This window comes from Pochonia chlamydosporia (genome assembly GCF_001653235.2).
Source record: "Pochonia chlamydosporia 170 chromosome Unknown PCv3seq00010, whole genome shotgun sequence".
Taxonomy (NCBI): Eukaryota; Fungi; Ascomycota; class Sordariomycetes; order Hypocreales; family Clavicipitaceae; genus Pochonia; species Pochonia chlamydosporia.
Window position 1 is genome coordinate 230,123 of NW_019154045.1, and position 22,612 is coordinate 252,734.

Consider the following 22,612-nt stretch of genomic DNA (forward strand, 5'->3'; position numbering starts at 1 on the left):
AGTTAACGCGTCTACACGTCCACGCGCTTGCTCATACCTCTTTCCTCTTCATCTTGGTTTTCGTGCAATATAGTGGCATTATCTCTTGAGTTGATCTCATCGCGCCCGTGTCAGGGTTGGCCACAGTGACGCTAACCATCCCCTCGCATTAAAAAGTGTCAGAGACGACATATTCTAACAAATACCTCCCTCTTAGAAGGAGGTGATGTCCACTTTTGCTGGCTGGTACAACAAGTAGGGCTTCCCGAGGCTCCTCTGGTGCGAATCTACCTTCGGCTGCTCCCGTCCCCTTCCCTTCATTCACTCTTGTAGCACTCGAATCGCCTCTTCAATGGCCAGCTGTTTTCGCCGCGGCAGCGAGCCACGATAGCTCCCGTCTTCTGAACTCATCATCATTAAGATGGATGCCCTCGAGCTCTTTCTTCTCCTCTATGATCGAGAGAAATAACGGATCTAGGTCGTTGATAATGCCTGCCCGAAACCACGACCTCAATACCTGACACATCCCAACTGTTTGCGCCTGAAGATTGCACCGTTGGGGAACAACCATCTGCCCTGCTGCCGAGAACATCCTCTCACATTCTGCAGACATTGATTGTATTGTGACAAAGTCGAGGGCCATTCGGGAGAGACGAGGGTATTGCAGGCGCTTCTCATGCCAATACGCTATCGGATCTCGCACAGTCTTGTCAGTGCTCTCATGGCTCGATTGCCATCGTTCGTATTCGTCGCCAATCGTGTCGTCGTCCAGTAGAGGCTCTGTCTGTATGGAGTCGATACGGGACTGTTCGCAATGCTCTTCGAAGGCATTGTAGTATTGCTTCTGTCGTTTTGCAACAGGCTCGTCATTTGAGGCCACCACAATATGGAAATCTCGATAGGACTCGTCCCACACTTCTTGAACTATCCTTTTTGCAGATCTGATCCAGTCGGGCTTATGTACCCAGGCCTGCTCGAACCATCCCCATCTGTATGCCGGGTGGAGTGCGAGGGCGGTATAATATATCGGTGTTGTGTCGAGAATAGTGTAATACTTGTCTAATTTCTCCCAGGCCATATTTATGCCGATCCTGAACTGTTCGGGGTCAGGAAAATCTTTTGCCATCGCCTTATATTTTTCGAGCTTGCCAAGCAGGAATTCAAACCCATTGATCACATCCCAAACGTTTCCATATGAACCAGTATAACCCCTCTTGCGTTTCCTGATTAAACCGTCGCCTTCTAGAGTCTTGACTGCATCTTCATAGTATCCAAGGATCGTCGCGAAGTGTTGAAGTACAGACCAATCGTTGGCCGTAAGTTGGTTCTCGTCTCTAAGGATTCGAGGCCGGACAGCCGACTTTTTCAACTGGCCAGTTCTTTTTGATGTATTCTCCTCCTCCCATTGGATTCGGAACTTCGCGACTAGCAGTTCGAAGTACCTTCGAAGTCTCAAGGCGCGGCGGATCATATAGAGCTGGGAAAGCCAGCGCGTATCGTTATCTAGCACTACCGAGACGGGGCTTTTTGACCGTATTTTCGGATCGTCCGACATGGATATGTCGTACTCTTGAAGTTCTTTCAACAGGTATGTCAGTCTGTCCGATCGATCAACATCCACGACGAAATTATGGAGCTTCCCAACCGGCCCTTTCTGTCGCCAAAGTTCGTATTCGGCTTCAGACAGCGCTTCTGCACCAGAAAGTTGTTCTTCGAACGCGTCTGTATCCTTCCCGAACAGTAGTGCCTTCGCAGACAGATTGACTATATGGCCGAAGCAGCGGCCTCGCCTTCGAGCGCCATTGAAGCCGAGCTTTTTGCCAATAGCCTCAAGTGCTGTGTCGTTGTTCTCGGCATTGTCAAGGGTAAAATACCCAATATTCTCCTCGATGCCAAAAGCCTCGATGGTATAAAGGACTTCTGTTGCAATGTTGTTCCCCGAATGTCTGCGGACTTCGGGGACCCCCAGAGCGACCTTGTGGGGCTTGCTATTCTCGTCCCTGAAGAAGCACACGATACCGTATAACGAGTGTCGATTCCGCGCCCTCCATCCGTCAAAGCTGACGTGTATTAAGCCGGGGCTCTTTCGCAGGGCTTCAATGACGCGCGCCTTGTGCTTTTTAAATTCGGAGTTGATGAGCGCGCGAACTGTGGTATCAGAGATGTTGGCGTTCGTGATCTTGACTGCAGGGTTAAGGTATTCGAAGATATCCCGGAGTCTCTCATGTTCAACAACACTAAAGGGCTGATTCGTGTCGACTATCCACTCGATCAGGAGACGTTGAAAGTGATTTCGATTAAATCCGCGTATCATAGAGTTGGCAATCGCCTGTTCTCGAGGTCTTAAAGGGTCGAGCTTCCATATATCCACAATCGATCTTGGCCTCTTGCTCCCTGGCTTCTCCTCGGCTTTCTTTTGCAAGCCGGACTTTGTCTTGTTATCTGGTGCAGATATTCCGTGATCCTTGTATAAGTGATTCAGCGCATTCTGAAGGCCAATAGCAACGAAATTCTTAGGTCTGGGGTCGTTCTTCTGAATACACGGCTTGCAGACCCATCTGCGCTCGTCGTCATGTTGTATGTCGTATCCATATTCCCAAGCCCATGAGTAGTTGTCTTTGCTTCTTTCTGACCATACCCAACCCGGAAAATGTCCCCAAAGACGCGTATCGTACTTATCAGGAGTGGGCAATGTCGTCGGCGGCGGGGAGAACGGCGTCAATGAGCTCTCGGCAGAAGAAGCAGGCGTGGAAGGCACTGGGAGTTCGAAGTCAATTGGGACATCATCGATAGAAATTGGGGACGATTCTAGGAATTCCGAAGCGCTCATGGTCATAGTAAACATAAAGACATAATGTGAAAGTGTCACGGACTAACTCGTTGCCGTGCACCTGGGTTGATGGCAATGCTGATAACGCCACCAAATGAGGGTCTCACAACCAGCCCCTGAGCATTGACTGCCCAGTTAACCACCATAGTAGAGAGTCCACCCCTCGAGAACGTCTGCTCTCTCTTTTTTGTTAGCTGAATGAGCCGCGTGTCCCCTTACGGAACTTACTGGGGCCGACCGGCGACCCCTTACAGAAAAGAAGCGATGATACTTGTTGTAGATGGCCAGAAATAGGTGTTATGTGATGATCAAGCAGGTGCTAGCTAGCAGGAAGATATTTCAATAAACTAGGCATCAGCCATCGTTCCGCTACACGTCATTCAAAACATGGCAATACGGTTCCAAGATGGGTAAAAAGATGCCGAAGTCAATCAACCAAGGATCAACAGACGCACGACGCAGTAGCGGAGGCTCTACCTTAAGGCACTTTGGTTAGAATACAAATTACGGATGTAGAATAGGGGGAGGAAGCTGACTTGTCGTCTCGCCCGCAGCCGAACCTACCCTGAAGCTAAGTTCGAGATCAAATGTGCAGCCCTTTAACCATCAACAGTTACACTGAAATCAACTAAATCCACGTACACGAGAGGCCCAAATTTAGTTTAATTGATTAGTCAGGATTGTCCTGATTTAGTTGATTTAGTTGAGTGTAATACACTAAGTTGATCAACCAGTGTAAGTCGTGTAGTTGATTGGGTCTCTGGGCCTAAAGCAAGGCGAGCTGGAAGAGCTACAGTTATAATGGCCGGCTTACATTGTTGGTGGTCACATGATGTAAACAGAGAAAAGGCTTTCGGCGTGCATAAGAGAATACACGATGGGAAGGTAGCTGCTGTACAATACAGTGCAATAATAACTGAATGTTTAAAAGTGTAGGCGAATAGTGTTGAAGGGGCTGATTCAATGCATCAGTCGGCCTGGAGGCAAACGGCGGCGCCTCCCAGGCTACAGAAGAAGACTGATTTGAGAGATTTCTGCCCATATTAAATACAGCTTTTATGTTGATTTCTCCCATGTTCTCGGGACCCCATAAGTATTCATACTCCTCCTGAGAGAATGATTGCTCCTTGTGGCACCACACGTCATTTCAAATTCTCAGATCTAGCGTACACGATACTACCTGGGTATCATACATATATCCGAAGCCTAATCTTGCAATCTATAAAGTCTCGGCCATATTGTTCTAATCGTGCGACCGTGGAGACAAGAAAGCCAAGTAGTCACGCCGTGGTACCAACGTAGGAGATGATGGGTAACGGATCGAATGGCATGGAGGTGCATGGATCGGGGTGGTTTAGTTTCCAAAACTTTGCTTGACAATGGGAAGCCGTGAAAATATTGTTTGTCATCCAACTTAAAAAGAAATCTACTAGAGGGTATCAGAATTTATCAAGAAGCCTGGTGGGTTGGAAGGAGTCTTGTTAGCTACTGGAATGGTCAGCCATAGCAGCCCGGCTGGTTCTTGACGTCTAGGTGCTTTCATATAACCCGTGCCTGGTCAGTAGAATCTGAACATAAGGCAAGCATCAAGTTAACTGGATTTGCGTTGCCTGATATCCAAAAGCGATCCAGATGTTGTACGACATCACCGCACACTGGCCCAATCATCAATGCCCAAATACATACATATATGTATATGTGCGCGTTAGAGAAGCCCCTCGCAAGGCTGACTTGCTCTCCGTGCGGAAGACGGATAGTAGGATAAGACTACCAGCATTCCTCTGTAAGTGTGGTCGTGTTTGGACTTGAGGCGAACCGAATCAATGATGGGCCCCCTACTCAACAACTTTCCAGAGTGGCTTGAAGATGTTCCAGGAGAACCACAGGATGAGACGACGACACCGCCGCCGGGCACATCGATCAGAGTATCAGAGATCTATGAGGGTATTACCTCGAAACTTCAGAGTATTGTAGATTCTCAAGTTCTGCTAACGGATCACGACGGCGTCCTCACTCGATGACGTGCTTCCTCAGTCACTGTATTGGGAAAGCTCTATCGCCAAAGACGCTAATTCCCTCAGGGATTTTGGGCTACATTATTAATTGGGAGTTTATTGGTACATCTACAAATAATCTTGTCTTCTATACTCGACCTGCGGGAATTGGTGGGGGAAGATAACAGTAAGGCCCCAGAAAAGTCAACGGAGTATCGGTGCGTTTTGTATAGGGTATTGTAAACGAATAAGTGTCGTTACCAATGACACAAGAATAACAGAGGCTCTAGAAATGGCGCTTGGTGATTTGTCGGATGCAGCAGGGTCGGCTCATATCATCATAGGCATGCATGCTGGGTGAGGGGGGCCCGCAAGGATGCAGAAGGCCATAGTGAAGAGGAAACATAAAAGACGGATGGGAATGCAGCGGGAACGTCAGAGGAATCTAGTGAATAGGTGAATACTTGCCACATAGAAATGACAAAGACCCTCGATGGAAGTCCTACTACGCCTGCAAGCGGAGCACCTCTGGAGGAGAAAATAGCCTGCATGGATAGATTCGAAACCGCTGTCTAGATTGGCATGAGTGTCGAATAAAGTTTAATGCAAGTTGACGAGACCAAGGAAAACGAAATCGAATAATGACTCCGCGGATGATGTCCGTTTTATGATGATCTCTGTGTTACTAGGTCATGTGTCCTCAGAAAACACTAAACTTTTGGATACCAAGTGTTCATGTACTCGTCGTCTTGCTACATCCAAGCAGCTTAATGTCACCATGCGTTTACACAATCCCAACAGACAGAACAAAAAATATATATGGCAATGGAACCTGACAGTGTATTTATGGTGAGGCTAGTGGTCCTCTTCCGAATCAGCCAGGAATCCTTGTTTACATGTATCGGAAAGTTGCTAATGATCATTGGACTCAATCTTGAACAGTGAGCACCCTGTAGACGTGACCAATTTGCTTATTACCATATGCAAACTTCTAATTGAAACTGCCTAAAAATACAACAAACTAGCAAATAGATGTCCTTTTAAGTCCCAGCCCCATAGCAACGCCATGCTCTGACCGCTAAAAAAAAAATACATTTCCACTACCCCCTTTACAGGCGGTTGTTCACCTGGATGAGACCCGGAGCCGCAAGCGCTGACTGCACAACTGCATCCGCGCTGTCAAAAGTGTTGGACGTTGTCAACGCGGCATGACTGAAGCCCTGCATGACGTATTTCGAGTAAGGGAAAGCAGCCTTGAAACTGATCTTGCTCCCTTCCCACTTGACATCGGTAATGCCCAGTGACACAGGCAGTTGCTGGCCAGTGGTATATGTGAGAAACAGATTATCCTTGCCAATATAAGCCTTGGCAGCCTCTGAGCTGGACAGATCGGCGGTGAATGAAAGTGTCTGGTCGTGAGGCTCGAGCGAGGCAATAGCACCTCCATTTACTGCCAAGGGAGGGAAGATGGGCAGGTTGATGTTGGAAACAGGATACGGGCACGAGTTGGGGACGACGAATCCTTGCAGAGCAGACCAGGCAAAGGGGGCCGGGACAGTCGTAAGGAAGGGCGATTCAGAAGGAACCTTGTCGAGGAACACGCGGTAGAAGCCGTTTTGTTCACCCTCTTGGCCGATGACGGAAGAGATGGTTCGGATGGCACCGGCCTGGCTATCTTGGCTGAAGATGACGTTGGCTCCCTGTAGAGCACCCAGGACGACTGCGGTAAAGGTCTCAGCGAGATTTACAGCATCTTTGAGGTTCGATACGGGGAATTGGTATTGGCAGGCTGATGGAGCGAATGCGTTGACGGCCTTGAGGGTAGATACTGCTGCGAGGGCGTGTTGTTCCTCTTGCTGTAAATTGTATTAGTATGTCTCGGTATGTAGAGCGTAAACGGTCCAGGCTTTGTCTTCACTTACAGCCAAAACAGTGGAAAATATCTTGACAAGCTCTTCCTTGTTCTGAGCGTGGTATCCGGGAGCTTCAGAAGTGATGTTGTGGAGCAGTGAGCTAAAGTACGCCGTCTCAAATAGTTCATTGAAGGCAATGAGCTGGAAAGCAGTGATGCTGTTTGCACCAAGGGAGGTGGGTGCTGGACCACCGGGGAGTAGACCTCCGGCTTCGTGTGCAATTTCGAGCTTTTGTTGATCATTGGGCATGGGGAACCCGTTGTTGTTTGGGATGGCTGCTCCGAGGGTTAGGCCCAATAGGGTTGATAGAGAGAGTAGCTTTGAAACCATGTTGGCAGCTGAATTGTAACGTAGGGGACTAAAGATAATGTGATGGAATGGAGTGTTTGACTGTGCCGTGGAAAGTGAATGGTTAAGTGTTTATCGAGTCAACTGAGTCTTTAACCTATCATGGATTCTGACTGAAGGTGATTGAACAGCAGCAAATTGCCTATTTATTCCCATTCAAGATTAAACTTCATCCCTCAAATCTCCACATCGGATGCTGATGTACCGACTCTCATCAACAACAACTCCAAAATAACTTCTTTAAAGTGTGGCTTGTTTCCTGGTCCGGCGATCCGGCAACTGGCGATGAGCAAACAAATTCCATGATGCCATGCCTGTCTGTGGATCTTGCTGAGCGGATGTTTTGCAGCCGAGCATTCCACACGCTAATGTCAACGGAACTTGGATGAGCCGCGAGCTTTCGGTATAATGGCTGATGCCGTTCTGCCGGCTCCGCCTCTTGTGGCTGCAACGGTTTGCTATTATTGAATCTGACAGTCTTTTGGCGGCGGCTGACTGCGCATTGATAGTGTTGAAGTGTTTCCATTTGCGTTTGGTGCTGGCGGTGGCTGATTAAAACTGGGGATGTAAGCGCAAGGAAGTTGGGTATTGTGGTTTTCAGTATGTTGTAGGGCTGTGAGTAACTAGCTCGGCTTACTGTCTACTGCCAAATTTAGCTACTTCTTTGAAATCATCTTTACCCGATTCAAGACCAAGCCTCTTTGCCGTTGGCAATGAGATGGCTTCGGGCGTTTCCCGGCGGCAATGAGATGGTGGTAACTTGGGATCCGAGTGTTAGTGAGGAGCGACAGACGCTGCCGGATTCCGAGGTATTGTGTCCTAGGCATCGTTGATAATAAAGTGTTCGGGACTTGGCAGCATCAGCCATGGCAATCGGGGATTTGTGATTCCAGAAGCCTTCGCGAATGTTCGGCCAGTCTACTAAGAAGACCGCGCAACATTGGCTGGCAGCCCACAGTAGCTATCTGGCTATGCTATTGTCTATTTGGAACGGTCCCAGAAGCCGCAAATGTCCATTACTTTTATTCCATGCTAAGCATGAACCGGGTTGCCGGTATGACCTGTTGATGAATCTATAGGCACGCGTATGACTGGTTGCTAATATACTACCCGCCATGTCTCGAATTACGCGTGCCATTATTCGAACGACGGCCCTGTTCGGAGGACCATGCTTCTGACGCTGGTCGATTGAGTTGGTCGTGGTGTTTCTGAAGACTAAGAGCCGCAGCGAGCCCGGCTGTCTTTGACTTTCTGGGTTGCCTGAACTCGAAGTCGGTTGACTCTTGGGAAAATGTAGAAAAAATAAAGAAAAGAAACTGTAACATTTTCCCGTATAGGGTCTTCTTTTACCCAATGAAATTGGGAGTTGCAGGCACGCTCATGCAGTTTGGGAGCTGTGGGATTGCGGGATTTGAGAGACCTTTCAGATGTATGGCTCCTGCCAGTAACGTCTTTAGTAGTATATTGAAGGTGTATCGTTTCATAATCTGTTAGTTCGTCTTTGAAGGCGAAACAGGAAATCATTGATAAAAAAGCATTTCTTGTTGTCTTTGCGTCAAGCTGCAAGGTATAGTGCGCATACTGCAAAGTTGCGTCCACAAAGCCTCCGAAGGGCAAGAAACATTATGTCCATGTAGCTGGTGTCCGGTCTGAATTTGCACTTTACCTTGTTCTGCTCTCCAAGCATTGGAGCTCTGCGCACATGTTAATCCACCATGTGTTGTTGGACTTTGCTATTACTTTGTGGCTAAGTGTCAATCCAATCCGGAGACACCAGGCCTTGGTGACCAAGCTCTAACAGTGTGGCAGAAACGATACAGCCAAATCAAGTTGTCCTCTGGGACTTGAGGCGAGCATGACCAGAAAAATGCGCCTCTAGTCATCCATGTATCCTAGTATGCTTGACACCTCCAAAGATGGTTGGGTATGCATGGCTTCAAGAGCCCAAGAGCTAGCAGAGGATGTGCTGCTAGTTTATCGAAGGTCCAGTTTACGCCACCATAATTCCATACCCTGGTTTCAAAATTGGTACAGTCTTGGTTCCTTGATTTCGCATCGGAACTAGATGCTTGCCTAAAATGGTTGTCAGGGTGCTCTCCAGATGGCTCAGTTGGCTTCAGCGGTTCCAGTTGTGCTACTGTGTTATCAGACCCGGTCCACAGTGGTGTGCACTATACTCCTTGCCTTGTCTTCCATGTTGCCGTGAGCTAACATACGGAAGCATGTATGGCTAACCTGACAATGGAGCGTTGTAATACCAAGTGGCTCTATGGCAGCCTTGCTGTTCGTGCAATACTTGTGAAGTTAACTGAATCTGCAAAAGCCTCATCATTACCCACTGCCTGAAAAACGAGATTCAATGAGCTGCGAACTTGTCAGCCATTGTCAAGGTCAACATGCACTAAGAACGTGGCTTAACTTGCGGGGGGAGATTGGATCGGATTGATGCGCGGTCCTTGTACCCGTTGACGATGTGCCTTCCAGGGTTCTTCAACAAGGGTAAACATCGACATTGCGAGTTAGTATGGGAATCTGTGCAGCCATGAAATGGCAAAACCGCCACCAAAGCCCTGTTGCGCCGTTGGTTTGCCGTCCTTCATCAACCCTTGCCTGCAGGGCGCGGAACATATCCTCCGTCCTGTCCCCTCCATCGCAACTAAGTTTGTCAATTCCAATGGCTTCCTCTAGGTATCCGCGGCTTATCTACAGCTACTAACTCTCTCAAGGTGTTTTCCAGGGTTGACGCACCAGCTTTAGGCTAACTTACCACCCTTCTTCAACTTGGCACAACCTATCTCAACCAGTTACGAACCAGCAGACCCCTCAGGTTCATCAGGGCTTTTGGTAAGCTCCTACCTTGCCATAGTTGGGTTAAGGGATACGGAGCAAGCTCCGGGCGAGGCATTGAGAACTCTTGACCCTTGATCCCCGCCCAGAACCGTTTCTTTACTGATGAAACAGGTTACTGAATGAATGAATCTGCATTCTGGAGCGATAATTGGCGTACTTGCTAGTGGACTATTCCCAACGTGTATTCTTAAATCCGCGGCATCGAGGCATTGGCGGCAAATAAGTCCGTTTGTCATCAAACGCCTGGCATGAAGCTAATGTAGCTAACTCTCTGCTAGGCCATTCACACTTCATGCAGGAGATATCGAAGAAACCACGTGTGGTTGACAGTTCCAGGTTTTCTGCAGAAGGGTTGTCGCTGAAGAATATGTATATTGTCTGCTCGCCTAGTCTGTCCTATAAGCACACAATCGTGCAACAAATAACACAACAGCACGAGAATAAATAAATAATGTCACAACGATCATAACATCAATTCCTCGAGCAACCATGTCTGAATATGGCGTGTATGTCGACTCCAACTGGGACCAAGATCATGAGATTGCTCCATCGACGCCTGGTTTCTCCGATGACCTTGTCCAATTTGATTTCCAACCACAACTATCTTTCTTCGTCACATTGACACCAGAGTTGGTTGACACCCCGGAATGTTTACCTGAGCATAATTACAATATCGAAAGCCTTATCCTGGAAAGAACAGAAAACGATGTACCAGAAGATCTGTTTTGCTCACCTCACAGCGAGCAGGGGGACCGGCTGGCTTCCACAGCCGTGGAAGTCTATGGTCATGAGACGCCGTCGCCAGGAACACTCTCGACGTCACCCGAAAGCATTAATTCGAGCAATGTGCATACTCGCACGACCGATGACTACACACACAAGCCAATAAGGGAACAAGGCGCGAAGAAACAGAAAAGACAGTCCAAAAGATCTAAACGGACATCTGTCGATGCGGGCGTGGGCATCGAACGCAATCGAATAGCAGCATTAAAATCGCGAATAAAGAATAAAGAATGGGAACAGAATTTAGCATCTACAATGCGTGATCTTGAAAGAAAGCATTCCATGCTCATAAAAGAGCATTCAAAGCTACTGCAGGATGCTCTAGAACTGAAGAATATCGTCATTTATCATGCGAGGTGCCATGACGACAGGATTGATGCATGGATAAGTAGTGCGGCAAAGGCGTTTGTTCACGGACAAACTCAAGCAGCATAACGAACCTTCAAACAATATAAAGCGACTACAGCAAAGAAATTGGAGCAGACCATTCAAGTTTACCACTGAATCTCGGCGTTTGACGCTCTTGAAGGGCCTGTTGACTCACTCCTCTGAATGAGACTTGTGCGTATCATCATGGGCGCTGCTGACACATCAAGACTTGGACGATCTCGATTGAAGCATATCAAGGCGGCTGAAGAAGGCTTCATATGTATTTATACACTGTTCTATGACCTAGAGAAGCCGTCAAGTGTAGCATAATGATAAGTGAATTAAGTGAATGAAGTAATACAAAGGGTATCACAATGAATTAGGTCGTTTTGCCCACTTTGTCTGCAACAACAATTATTCCATGCTTGTTCTGCCCCCCCTATGCTCCATTTTCTCTTCCAGTTTCCTGTAGACTCAAATTCTTGAAACCTTCGAGATCTGCGGTGGTTTGCATTGCTGCAAGCTGTGGCCTGCAGAGGGACATCACCCGCCAGACGCCCCCTAATATCGATTTCGTACCATGTACATCCTTCACAAACCATCGTAACACGTCAAGGCTGCTAAAACCGATATAGGCTTTAAATTCATAGCGCCTGCTAGTGTGACAGAAGAAAGAAATCGGGTTATACTTGGCAAAAGCTTTAAACACTTGGGTCTCCGCAATCGGAGCCATGGGGAGGGGAGTTCCTCGTAGTATTGCTATTGCCTGGAATGGAAGTGTTTCTCCTGGTTTAGGGACATTGAGCTTTTTTGTAGAGAATTGTCCGGTTCCTCGACATCCCGCTAGTACTTTCCCGTTTGTACAATTTTGAGGGGGAGTAAATCGCAAGCATAGCGGCTCTTTGGCGTCATGACGGAGCAGGTTGACTAGAAGTGTCGCCATTCGCAGGGCATCCAGTGCTGCACTATGTTTTTCATGGATAGAGCCAATTGTTGTTTGGTCGTTCCCAAATGCAATAAGGGAATCCCGCATGCTGGGAGTTGTTTTGGCTTGTGCCGCGTCTTTGACCAGTTCCTGCAAGTCCACCCAGGAGCAGAAATGATCTGTGATGAGTGGGAACGATGTAGACATGGATTGAAATTCGAAAAAAGTGTCGAATCCGATGAGGATTAAGGGTACTGCCTGGTCATTCTGCTGTCCTTGCACGGTGGCTAGCGTAGCTCGGAAAGTGTTCAAGATTTCCACCAGAGCAGATTCCACTTCTGTTGACGGAATCGTCTGGCTGTGTTCAGCTTGGAATGTTTCACTTCCGGTGCCTTGATCTCTGCCGGATATCTTGATACTGCGCGTTGAGACACGCAACGAGCTGCAAAGTCGTCTAGGAGTGTTGGGAGGCTGAGGGAACTGGGAGGGATTGAAGGGAAGTATCAGACATAAACCAATCTCAGCGACAAGCGAGCTTGGGTTTCCCCATGGTTCGGCATCGATAGCGACAAATCCTGGGCTGCAGTTACTATTTTGAAGAGTCTTTTGAAACGACAGCAGGTCAGGAATGTTGCTACGCCATAACTGCTCCCAGTGCTTGGTTATGAAGCCGGGATTTTGTTGATAACGCATTTTGACAGTTGAAACTGGAACCAGTACAGAAACAAAACTAGATTTTCAAATCGGCGGTGATGGAAGTAAGGTGCTTCTATGGTGAATATATATGTGCTGCGGGTTAAATAATGTTTGGGACGGCTGGGCTGAAGCTATTAAACTTCTCCCAGGAACGATGATGGCGTTTTATACTTTGGAAGAATGAAACTAATGCTTTAGTCTTGGCGCCAAGGAGGAAGTATATTGTGGGAATACCTATGAAGTGACTGGACTCAAAGCTTCAATGAACTTGCAAACCTTGGATACTTTGTCGGATTGACGATGTGGATAACAAAGGGCGACGGCGGCTGCCCGTTGCCGAGTTATTTCCCACTACGTGTCCTAACGTGGTGATTTAAGTTGAGGTCAAGAGGTTTTAATTTGACAAGCATAAAATAGAAGCTTAATAGCTGCGCGAAAAATCTCTTTGGCGTCCGACTCGGCCAACACGATTGCATGCTAGCTGGAAACCATTGGTCAAACTGTCACGACCTGTTGTAACTATCTAACAAGAGAGGAAGTAGTCAATAATCTATTACGCAATGTTTCATCGAGAGATGCGACTAAAGAAGCGCAAATTCTCTTTGGCTACACTGCCCGTTGCAAATGATCATCGTGTCTGATGCAAGACGTTTGGCGCCACTGCAAGCTTCTTGTCGCCGATCAATACAGCAACAGTGTGCAGTTTCCAGTTCCAACATGTCTCAGAACTATATGCGTTCCGTGAAGCACTTTGTAGATTATCTTAACAACCGCTTTCACCATGAATACTCATGAGAGCCAAGTAGAACCCACGAAGTCACGAACATCAACTTAAGGCAGGTACGGGTGCAGGACCACACCATGCGCCTAGCCGTAATCCTTTCGACTCTTATTAGCCAGACTAATGCTCATGGATTGTTAATGGGCTGATATTTGCCACCAGATTATGTTAAGAGCATGCCTGCTGTCTACCAGTGATGAACAATCGTGACGTCACCATGCACAACATCATGAGCGTCACTTACACAATTCTACAAACAAACTCTCACTCATGACACATTGAAGTGTTTTAATGGTCAAATATTCGCATGATTGACTCCTCGACGACTCTTTGCCCGCGATCGGCTTCTAATAACGCAGGATGACTGATGACTCTGGCGACGAATCGAAATATGCTCAACAGCCAAGTGGCAGCAGCCCAACACAGAGCCACGCTCTAGCCACAGAAAATGCAGATGTTGTCACAAAGAAAGACATCAGGTCGGCAGAAAAAATCGACCCGGAGGATGTCGACGTTCAAGATGTCGGCTGGAGCAATCGAGACTTCACATCGTCTCCAATGGCCATCCCTGGAGTACCCAACGGGCAGCTTGCTGCGTTAATACGCCGGTTCGATAACCAGACGTTTCATGTAAAAACCATCAACGTCCCGCCGTTAGCAAATTTGGACATGAACATTGCAGAAAAGGAAGAATTCTCACCAGAGAAGCTGCGTGCACACCTCGAGAGACTATACACGAGCGTGATAGTTCAACTAGTCTCAGCCTGGAAGCAAGTAACCTATTTAAGATCCTGGACTGATTGGCGACGAACTTCTGCGTTTCTCTCTGTATACACGGCTGCATGGGCTACTGATCTGCTCCTGTCCACCATGCTGGCATTCCTGATAATCTTGATACTGTCCCCTCCAGCGCGTCGCGTTTGCTTCCCTCCAATAGAACCAGGACTCGTTAGTACTACCGCTGGTAGCACTAGTCAAAAAGGATCTAGCAAGTTGGATTCTAGTGGCGCCATCACGACTTCGCCGGAGACGCAAGCCGGAGAAGGAGCTGAACGAGAGGCACACAGCTTCATAAACAGTATAGCAACGGTAATATGAACAACACGACGTCTATTTAAACTGCAATCTAACAATTTTCCCAGCTTCTTCTCAGCACAAGCGTTGGCAAACAAGAAAAAGATTCTAGCGAGACGTCCACTGGTGACGAAGAACCCGACATCAAGGCACCTGATATTACCAAACTACAGAAGGACATGGTGCATGCCAAAGATAACAACGTGGATAACGATGCCTTGCAACAGAAAACGTCAAAGTCGGTATCAAAAATGGTATGGAAAGGTGCTGAAGATTCGATGCGCCTCATTGCGCAGCTGGTGGATAATTGGGAACGCATTGGAAACGCCCTGAGCCCCATTCCTCCATTTCAGAGGTCACTCCCGAGAATATTACTTGCTCTATGTCTAGTCCTTCCCCTGCTTGGGTCCTTTTTTGTCACATCGTATCTCATGGCCAAAGGGCTTGGTTTTGGAATAGGCATTGCCCTATTTGGCTCCCCAGGAATGACCCGTGTGAATGCCGTTGTCGTCAGAAACTATCCGAGGATCCGGAAGTACTTGGAATTGCGCAATTCCATTTTGCGAGGGGTACCGACAAATGCGCAGCTCGCCATTACACTTCTACGTATGGGAGAGCAAAGCAAAGCTCCAGTTCCTCCTCCTACGCCGACGGATTCAGCGTCAGGAAGAGCGCCTGAAAAGCCACAGCGAGGTAAGTCGTAGTCTCAGAATGCATGAAGTACCTTGAACAAGTATTAACAAGGACAAAAGACAACGATACTGCAGAACATGACGAGGTATCAAAAACGAAGCAGACAAAAGCCAGAGGCGGCTTCCTTGGATTTCTCAGAACCGTCACTGGCGGAGGAATAAACGTGTTTCTCGCCACTGACAAAGTAAAAGCTGCAGTAGGTGAGAGGCATGCAAAGGATCGGCTCGGCGTCGTAGAGCCTCCAGACACAAACCCCTTTGCTGGCCCAGTCCGATTCCCAGCCAGACACAAAGGGCGCAGAGGACATGCATACATAACCACGACGGCCACATCGCCTGCACTCAGCTGGACATCTAACCTTGAGAATGTGAATCCAGCATGGGCAATTCCGATTGCTGATATTGAAGAACTGCAAAAAGTTGGGGGTCTTGGGTGGAAGAGCAAGATTATGGTCCATTGGGCATTGGAGAAGGACGTTGTAGATGGACTGATTATCACGTCCATGGGTGAAGAATATCATCTTACAGCTGTTACAAGGCGGGACGAACTTTTCAATAGGCTTATATCTGCTGGTCCACAAATGTGGGAGGCTCTCTAGTTACTACTAGGAAGAGTCATGGATAAGACGTCGCTTTCTTAGTCTCTCTGAGTTTGTTTTCATGTGTTGGCAATGGAATTCAAAGGCACTGGTCTATAGAACCTCTCTTCCTATTTGATAGAGCAAGGCAAGCATGTAGTTGCTCTGCGGCCATCACACTTCGGGATCGTACGGATCCCTGCACAAAAACGTCTAATATTAGACGTTGCCAATATTAAGCATCCAAGTAGTTATTTTCTTGAGCCTAAGCCAAACACTAGTATGCTGGCGCGTCATTCACTCGTCAAGAGTATTATTTTCTTCCGTTGGACCATGGTGGCACTCCAGCTTTATTGTGGGTTGTGGGCAACCAGAATGCATTTGCTGGGCAAGGTTATTCCCTGGTGCTAGTAAGGTTCTACATTTGCGATGGCGAAGGACCTTGCCGACGGTGTTGTCATTTTAGTATGGTGGTATCTCACTGATAAATGTTTTAAGCTATGCAAAGTAAAGACTCCTACATTCGTTATATTTATTTGTAATTATAAGCAGAGCATTTCTTGTATTGTATTTGTTGAAGTTTTCCCCAAAGTTCGTAGTTGGTATTATGTTTTCAACTTAATGTGTACACCGGTTAACAATATGTTTCAAGATCTTTACGTCTAGATTGCGAAACGATGACGATCTAATGGAGGTGTAAGTTTGACTATGACCTCATGACAGATAAAGTACCTGTAAGGTCTGATAGGAAAGATGCTGAATTTCCAAATGCCGATTTGCACCTGTAGGTATTTAATGGGATGGACCCCAGGAGCCCTCAATCGCAGCCTGCGAAACACACATCATCCTACACGATCCAATCAAAACCTTACAAACATGTACTTAGCCAACTACGTCTCAACCATCATGTCAAAAACCTCACATGCGCAGACAGACGATAAGACCATTCAAGATGACTTAGACACCAACGCACCCGAAGGTCTAGTCCAGGACGACTCTTACACTACAAGCAACGGAAAGAGGGAACCAATTCCGGTACAAGGTGATGACACTCCAGTTGAAGATCCTGTAAATGCTGCAGACGGAGACTCAGACAAGCAGCTAGGTAGGCTTTCTTAGAGCAAGCAATAGCCACGGATAAACGCTAATTTGCAAGAGTATAGATGAAGACGAGAAGGCAGCAATTGATGAATCAAACATCATCAAAGAGAGAACTCGGGGGGGGGCAGAGCCAAGGAACCAGTACCAGGAACCTGACGACATACAGCCAGAGTTGGCTGAGTAAAGTCGCAACTTTGTATAACTTCAGAGTCCAAGTAATTCCGATCTGGAGGACACTAGAGATGATGCTTTAGCATGACGATAGGACGTCTCGAGTTGGGTCTCATGTAAACTGATGAGAGTCAAGGATATAACGGCATTTTGCTCTGAGTGGAAGCATCTTGTTCCAAAACAAGAGGTATAGTCAGTAGCATATCTAAGATACAGACACCTTTGCTCCAAGCGAAGTTCTTTAGGCTCGTCCATGCCAACTTCTCCTGCCATTTTGCCAAGTTTCTTGCAGTAGTCACCTCCTTTACAAGTATCAAGAAAAGGCATATCTATTAGCAGCCTTTCATGCTTCCTCTCTCCCATCACCCATCGTCCACCGCCAATCAGGCGCAGGTGCCGTCATGCACCCTCGACACTATGTCCTTTAACTTTAGGACTGCATTAGCCGTCCCTCCACCTCACCAAGCTGCAACCATGGCTTGTTTTGTTTGATAAAACTCTTCTTATTGCTACGACCTGATTCAAAAACACCTCTATCCATGACATCATGAGTTGTATCAACAAATCCGTAGCTTATGATGGGAGGCTCATATCGGCTGAGGAAGATTGACAGTCTCTCTGGCCCGAAGCCATAAAGACAGCTAGATTTCATGGCCACCGGGAATGAATTACCTAGCGGTTATGGATTGGCAAAGACTGATTGCCGATCCGATCCCTTGGATAGGATGTCTGGCCGGGCATATCTTGCACCTTTGGCTTCAAGCAGGTCCGCCCGACAACCTTCGGCAATGTTAGGAATGATCGGCGACATACGGGACTTTCGGATCATCCAGATGCTAGCCTGCAGGAACACACACTATTCAGCGTCAAGTAGAATGTTACGATCGGTTGGTGCCGGCGAGCCGATTACAACACACTTCAGCAATCTCCGTTAATCTTGACTTCAATGTTCTCGACTATCCTCAGCTGAATTGTAACTTGCCATCCCAAACTCCTAACTCATTACGCCATGACCCAGATCAACTGCGTCGCCGGTTTCTATTGCATAGCTTAATTCGCTAATCTGAGCTATGGTGTCTGCTGGCCTTTTCGTCTATGTATTGGATGCCCTCCTTCGTAGGTTTACATCCGCGGGTCAAAGCATAATATGGCTATCCGTGGATAATTTTCCTGTTTGCATGTATGCACCCGCTGCTGCCACATTTTTGCAAGTTGTTCGCTCGTGCATCACGTCACAATAGATGGTCGGTGTGATCACGATGTAAGTACTGACGCGTCGGTGACGTTGTTAATCACAGAAAAAGTCTTACATTACGCAGACAGAGAGGTATAAATGCCAGGAAAGTTCCCTAAACGCATACAGCTGGGCCTAGGAACGTTACCTAGGTACGCACACTATAGATTGCTGAAACTTACAATACAACAAAATGACTGGAAACCAGAACCCCGGAAATTTTGCAAACCGGTATTGAGATTTCCTTCCCTGCCGTTAGATGCAAGCTAAATCACTATAGCCCCCAAGAGGAGGTCCAGGATATTGCATCAAAGGGTGGGCAGGCGAGTCATTCGGGCGGCTTTGCCAGTATGGAAGCTAATAAGCAGGTATGTTACAGGATTTTAGCTTGTGAAGTAAACATATTCTAACATTTCGTAGAGAGACATTGCCTCTCAAGGAGGCCAGGCATCGTCTGGATCATTTGAGCCTGGAAGCGAGAAGGCTAAGGAGGCTGGGAGGAAAGGCGGTTCAAAGTAGGGCTACAACGTGAATGCAGATGGTAGATAAAATAGTAACTAGATGCTATCATTGGAAAATACAAACATCTTATTACTTAACACTTAAGGTAATGCATGATATGGTGAGAGAGAAAGCAACTTATTATAACCTAGTTAATAGGCTATATACAGGTTATGGGCCGAGGTGGACATGGTCTCCGCACGGAGAAAATTAGGATCAGTAAGAATGCGAAAGCCTTGCCAGTCTATTATGGTTTTCGCGGTCCCAATGAAGAAGACAGTGGCGGTGTCATCATCTCCGGTTGTATTGAGACGAGAATGGGTCAGTTTGGGTGTCGGTAGATCATTATGGCTGTCGTGCTCTGAGTGTCGCCTATTCTTGAGGAGGGGCACTCGATCATCGGTACCCAGACGCAGATGCTTTGTAATATTCACGTTGATATAATCCAAACTTTTGCATTGAATTGGCAGAAGTAAGGCCTAATTGCGTTTTTATAGACGATGACTTGAGGAAATGGAATGACCATCCCGTCTTTTCTTGACCGTGTTGTTGTAAGAATGACGTGGGAGTCGGCAACACATGATATCACAAGAGAGATGTTAGCCGTTTTGGCATAGTCGAGATATGCGCACGGGGAATACTTGTATTACCAGTATCAACAATACGTATATTGCCACGCAGTGGGCGGAAGTAAGCCTGTTTACGAGGGATGCAAAGGACAGCTGGCTCCTTCTGTTGCACACTTTGGCAAATGAAGTTTAAGCAACAAATCAGACCGCAGCTTTTAAGTCCCTAACGTACTTCCGTTAAGAGTTTTGTATTATATTCCAGTTATTGTCACAGTTGTTTGCCATTGGATAATTCACCATAGAGCTGGCGTCTGCCAGACAACGCGTCGTGTTGAGTTGCCAGACAATCGTGTTGAGTTGCCATACCTGCAGTCACTACTCTTGAATTCATATCAAAGGAATTACCACTCTTTCATCTGCCCTGGCGAAAAGGAAAGGTTCGACGATGCAAAGAGATAGCCATACTTATATCCATTGACATTTCAACAAGAATTACATCCTTCAATACCTGTCAAGCGTAATGGGAGGTCATCATACCATCACAGCTTGTCGCATACATCTGCCAAAAATACTTATGAACGTAATAAAGAATAGGCCAGTTTAACGTAGAAATGCCATATTTGATACACTGGACAAGAGGTCTACTGTATGGCAGTGACTTTGTCACAATTTTGCCATCCCAAAACGTAACTGATTGGCGTTATGAGCCAGTTTGTTGACTATAATTCTTCGAACCTTTGTGCGCATTTAACTCTTGCTGGTTTTCACCTTTCTCGCCCTTGCGTCCAGAATTTTGTGATTTATTCGAATTGCGAGCAAGTTCTTCCTGGCTTCAAAAACTCTTAGTGCAAAGCCGCCGACGACATGCACGTCAGACAGGGGATTAGGACCAACCTGGGCTTGTGAGAAGGCTCTTGGGAAGATTGAGAAGCTGTCACCGGTTTGAATTGTCCCTCTTCGCCACTTTTGACAGCCCTGGAAGCATGGCTTGTTTGCAAGAATCTAGTCGCAATGAACTGTCTGGGTTGTGTCGGCGGAGACGAAAAACCTTTACGCAAAATTCCTATGGAATACTTTGTAGTCATGATCTCAGTGCTGCAAGCAAGTTTGCCTTAATGGTAGAAAGTTGGGATTAAAATGAAGCAAAACAACTTTGTATCTTGTGTTTATGCAACCCTGGCTAATCAGAGGTAAGTTATCTCTAGTCGTCACCTCGACGTCACATATGGGTGCGGATGCTGACTGTCCACCAGGGCCACGGTTATGGCCCACATGGTGTTGGGATTGCTGATTCTTTCCCTGAACTGTTTCTGTCACCAAATTACCTGACACGGTTGCACGGCTCCAGGTTGTGTGATTGCGGCGACCTGGGAATATGTAGTATGTGGGTAGTTTAGTGAGTGACAACTGGGAGAGTGCTAGCTGATATTCCTTTAACATCCAACCTCGGCAACATCAATATACGAGGAAAATTTGGAGCACTAATCTACCAGTGATGTCGAATCATAACCTGTAATATGAGGTGTTAGTCAACGACCCGATAGCCAGGCCGTATCTCCTTCCCCAGATCGATTCTCTGCGGATTGGGTTGCTCCTTCCACCTCCAGGTTTTGGACCGAAGCCTGGCACCGGCCGGCCCCACATCTCCGGGCCGTCCGGTTGACATATTCACTGTTCCAATTTCTGCAATGGTGCTGGACTGCCAGCTGGACTTTGAGCTTTGCCGGATTCGCTGACGGACGACATTTTTGCAGGCGAATTTGACTCAACGGGATCAGTACGACATTGATTTGAACTTATATACCGACAAACATGAAGTAGAGCAGTAGCTAACTTGTGTATTGAGGAAAGTCTCTCTGCCACATTTACGGCTATATATGTAGATCGATATGCCAGGTAATTTCAGAAGCCCATGATATTTCCCGACCACTGTTGTCTTTTCTTGCGTAATTGTAGCAGCTTGAACTCATAGAACGCTCGTTAAATAATGCAAAAAGAAGAAATACTTAATCGTTTGATCTGATCTGTGGAATTTTTCACGCGAGATACCACCCGTATGCCTGAGTGTCTTAGATCACCCCTGCGCTTTCTTGTGAGCAAGAATCTTTGAAAAAGAATCCAATGCTACATTCTGGACCTCCTCTAGCGGGGGTACTACGCTGATCATCGTGACGTCGGTTTCTTCGATCCCTGGTCGCTCCAGCGTCTGGAACTGGCTGTGTACAAGGTTTGACTTGGCGAAATGACCGTGTCTCGTCTCTGCTCGGTGTCGCAGTTCTGACTCTGGTGCATCGAGATGGATAAAGTGCACAATTGAGTAACCAGCACGGTCGCAGCTTTCCCTCAATAGTTCGCGATAACTTCGTTTCAATGCCGAGCAAGTAATAATAAGGTGCCGCTTGGTATTATGCTCCTTTTCATATCCCGAGGCTTGCTCAGAGATGGCTTCGAGCCAACCTTGACGGTCGGAATCATTTAGTGGTTCCCCTTTGTGCATTTTGCCAACATTGGCTTTGGGGTGAAGCTATAGATCAATTAGCGCGGGCATAGGCGATGCTTTGGTGCGGGTGTCTGACATCGTCTCCCTCAATAAAATGAGCTTCCAAATTTGTCGCAAGAAAGTCTGCCACTGAAGATTTCCCTGAAGCAGTTGGTCCTGAAACAAACAGGACCCATGAGTGATTCGGGTGTTTGTGGTGACCGGCCGTTGTACCCTCCTCGTTGATGGGATTCTCTTCAGATAGTGTCAGAAACTCTGTCATTGCTGTTTTAGAGGCTATCTGCCAGATACTTAGCAATGCTTCTATTGCTAGTTTTATTTTTGACGGACTTGATGAAGATCCCAAATGTTCTGGCACACTTGCTTTTGTGTAACGGCTGAGACCGCTTGACGTCATGCTGATGCCACGCATATTCGGTCACTCTGCCCGGAGGCCCTCATCATGACACTCGAATCAATGACCAGATTCCATCCCCTTATTAAATATTAAGCATAAGAGCAACTTTGTCGGTCATTAGCGCGTCCATTACTACAACATCCACCTTCTCTTGTCTAAGTCGGCCATACAAGAGTACCGCCGCTACGATGAGGAGCAACAAGTTTTCTAGATCTTAATACACATGATTCACGTGGTCTCTAAATTGCCTTGTGTCCCTCAACTCCTCTTTTGTTTTTGCGCTGGGTTTTAAGTGACGCTTTCAGGCGACTAGGAAGTTGGGACAAC

The 22,612-nt window shown here is 47.1% G+C and overlaps 8 protein-coding genes across 8 annotated transcripts; 4 read left to right on the forward strand and 4 right to left on the reverse strand.

Moving 5' to 3' along the window:
- Positions 1–328: 328 nt before the first annotated feature.
- On the reverse strand, positions 329–2,809 carry VFPPC_18265 (restless-like transposase; the record flags this gene model as incomplete). Its single annotated transcript, XM_022429907.1, has 1 exon — positions 329–2,809. The coding sequence occupies one exon, from the start codon at positions 2,807–2,809 to the stop codon at positions 329–331; it is 2,481 nt and encodes an 826-aa protein (XP_022285089.1).
- Positions 2,810–5,912: 3,103 nt separating this feature from the next.
- VFPPC_10297 (ferritin-like domain-containing protein) lies at positions 5,913–7,046 on the reverse strand (the record flags this gene model as incomplete). The annotated part of the gene is made up of 2 exons (XM_018288691.1): positions 5,913–6,659; positions 6,726–7,046. The coding sequence occupies 2 exons, from the start codon at positions 7,044–7,046 to the stop codon at positions 5,913–5,915; spliced, it is 1,068 nt and encodes a 355-aa protein (XP_018137331.1).
- Positions 7,047–10,403: 3,357 nt separating this feature from the next.
- VFPPC_14748 (basic region leucine zipper domain-containing protein) lies at positions 10,404–11,132 on the forward strand (the record flags this gene model as incomplete). Its single annotated transcript, XM_018292516.1, has 1 exon — positions 10,404–11,132. The coding sequence occupies one exon, from the start codon at positions 10,404–10,406 to the stop codon at positions 11,130–11,132; it is 729 nt and encodes a 242-aa protein (XP_018137330.1).
- Positions 11,133–11,505: 373 nt separating this feature from the next.
- On the reverse strand, positions 11,506–12,684 carry VFPPC_14747 (hypothetical protein; the record flags this gene model as incomplete). The annotated part of the gene is made up of 1 exon (XM_018292515.1): positions 11,506–12,684. One exon carries the CDS (start codon positions 12,682–12,684, stop codon positions 11,506–11,508), a length of 1,179 nt encoding a protein of 392 aa, XP_018137329.1.
- A 1,144-nt stretch (positions 12,685–13,828) lies between these two features.
- Positions 13,829–15,833, forward strand: VFPPC_10296 (hypothetical protein; the record flags this gene model as incomplete). Its single annotated transcript, XM_018288690.1, has 3 exons — positions 13,829–14,557; positions 14,611–15,235; positions 15,295–15,833. The coding sequence occupies 3 exons, from the start codon at positions 13,829–13,831 to the stop codon at positions 15,831–15,833; spliced, it is 1,893 nt and encodes a 630-aa protein (XP_018137328.1).
- Positions 15,834–16,718: 885 nt separating this feature from the next.
- Positions 16,719–17,097, forward strand: VFPPC_18266 (hypothetical protein; the record flags this gene model as incomplete). Its single annotated transcript, XM_022429908.1, has 2 exons — positions 16,719–16,917; positions 16,976–17,097. The coding sequence occupies 2 exons, from the start codon at positions 16,719–16,721 to the stop codon at positions 17,095–17,097; spliced, it is 321 nt and encodes a 106-aa protein (XP_022285090.1).
- A 1,414-nt stretch (positions 17,098–18,511) lies between these two features.
- On the forward strand, positions 18,512–18,837 carry VFPPC_16900 (hypothetical protein; the record flags this gene model as incomplete). Its single annotated transcript, XM_018294653.1, has 3 exons — positions 18,512–18,549; positions 18,599–18,686; positions 18,739–18,837. 3 exons carry the CDS (start codon positions 18,512–18,514, stop codon positions 18,835–18,837), a joined length of 225 nt encoding a protein of 74 aa, XP_018137327.1.
- Positions 18,838–21,462: 2,625 nt separating this feature from the next.
- On the reverse strand, positions 21,463–22,150 carry VFPPC_10294 (glucokinase; the record flags this gene model as incomplete). The annotated part of the gene is made up of 2 exons (XM_018288689.1): positions 21,463–21,912; positions 21,965–22,150. The coding sequence occupies 2 exons, from the start codon at positions 22,148–22,150 to the stop codon at positions 21,463–21,465; spliced, it is 636 nt and encodes a 211-aa protein (XP_018137326.1).
- Between the last annotated feature and the right edge of the window lie 462 nt (positions 22,151–22,612).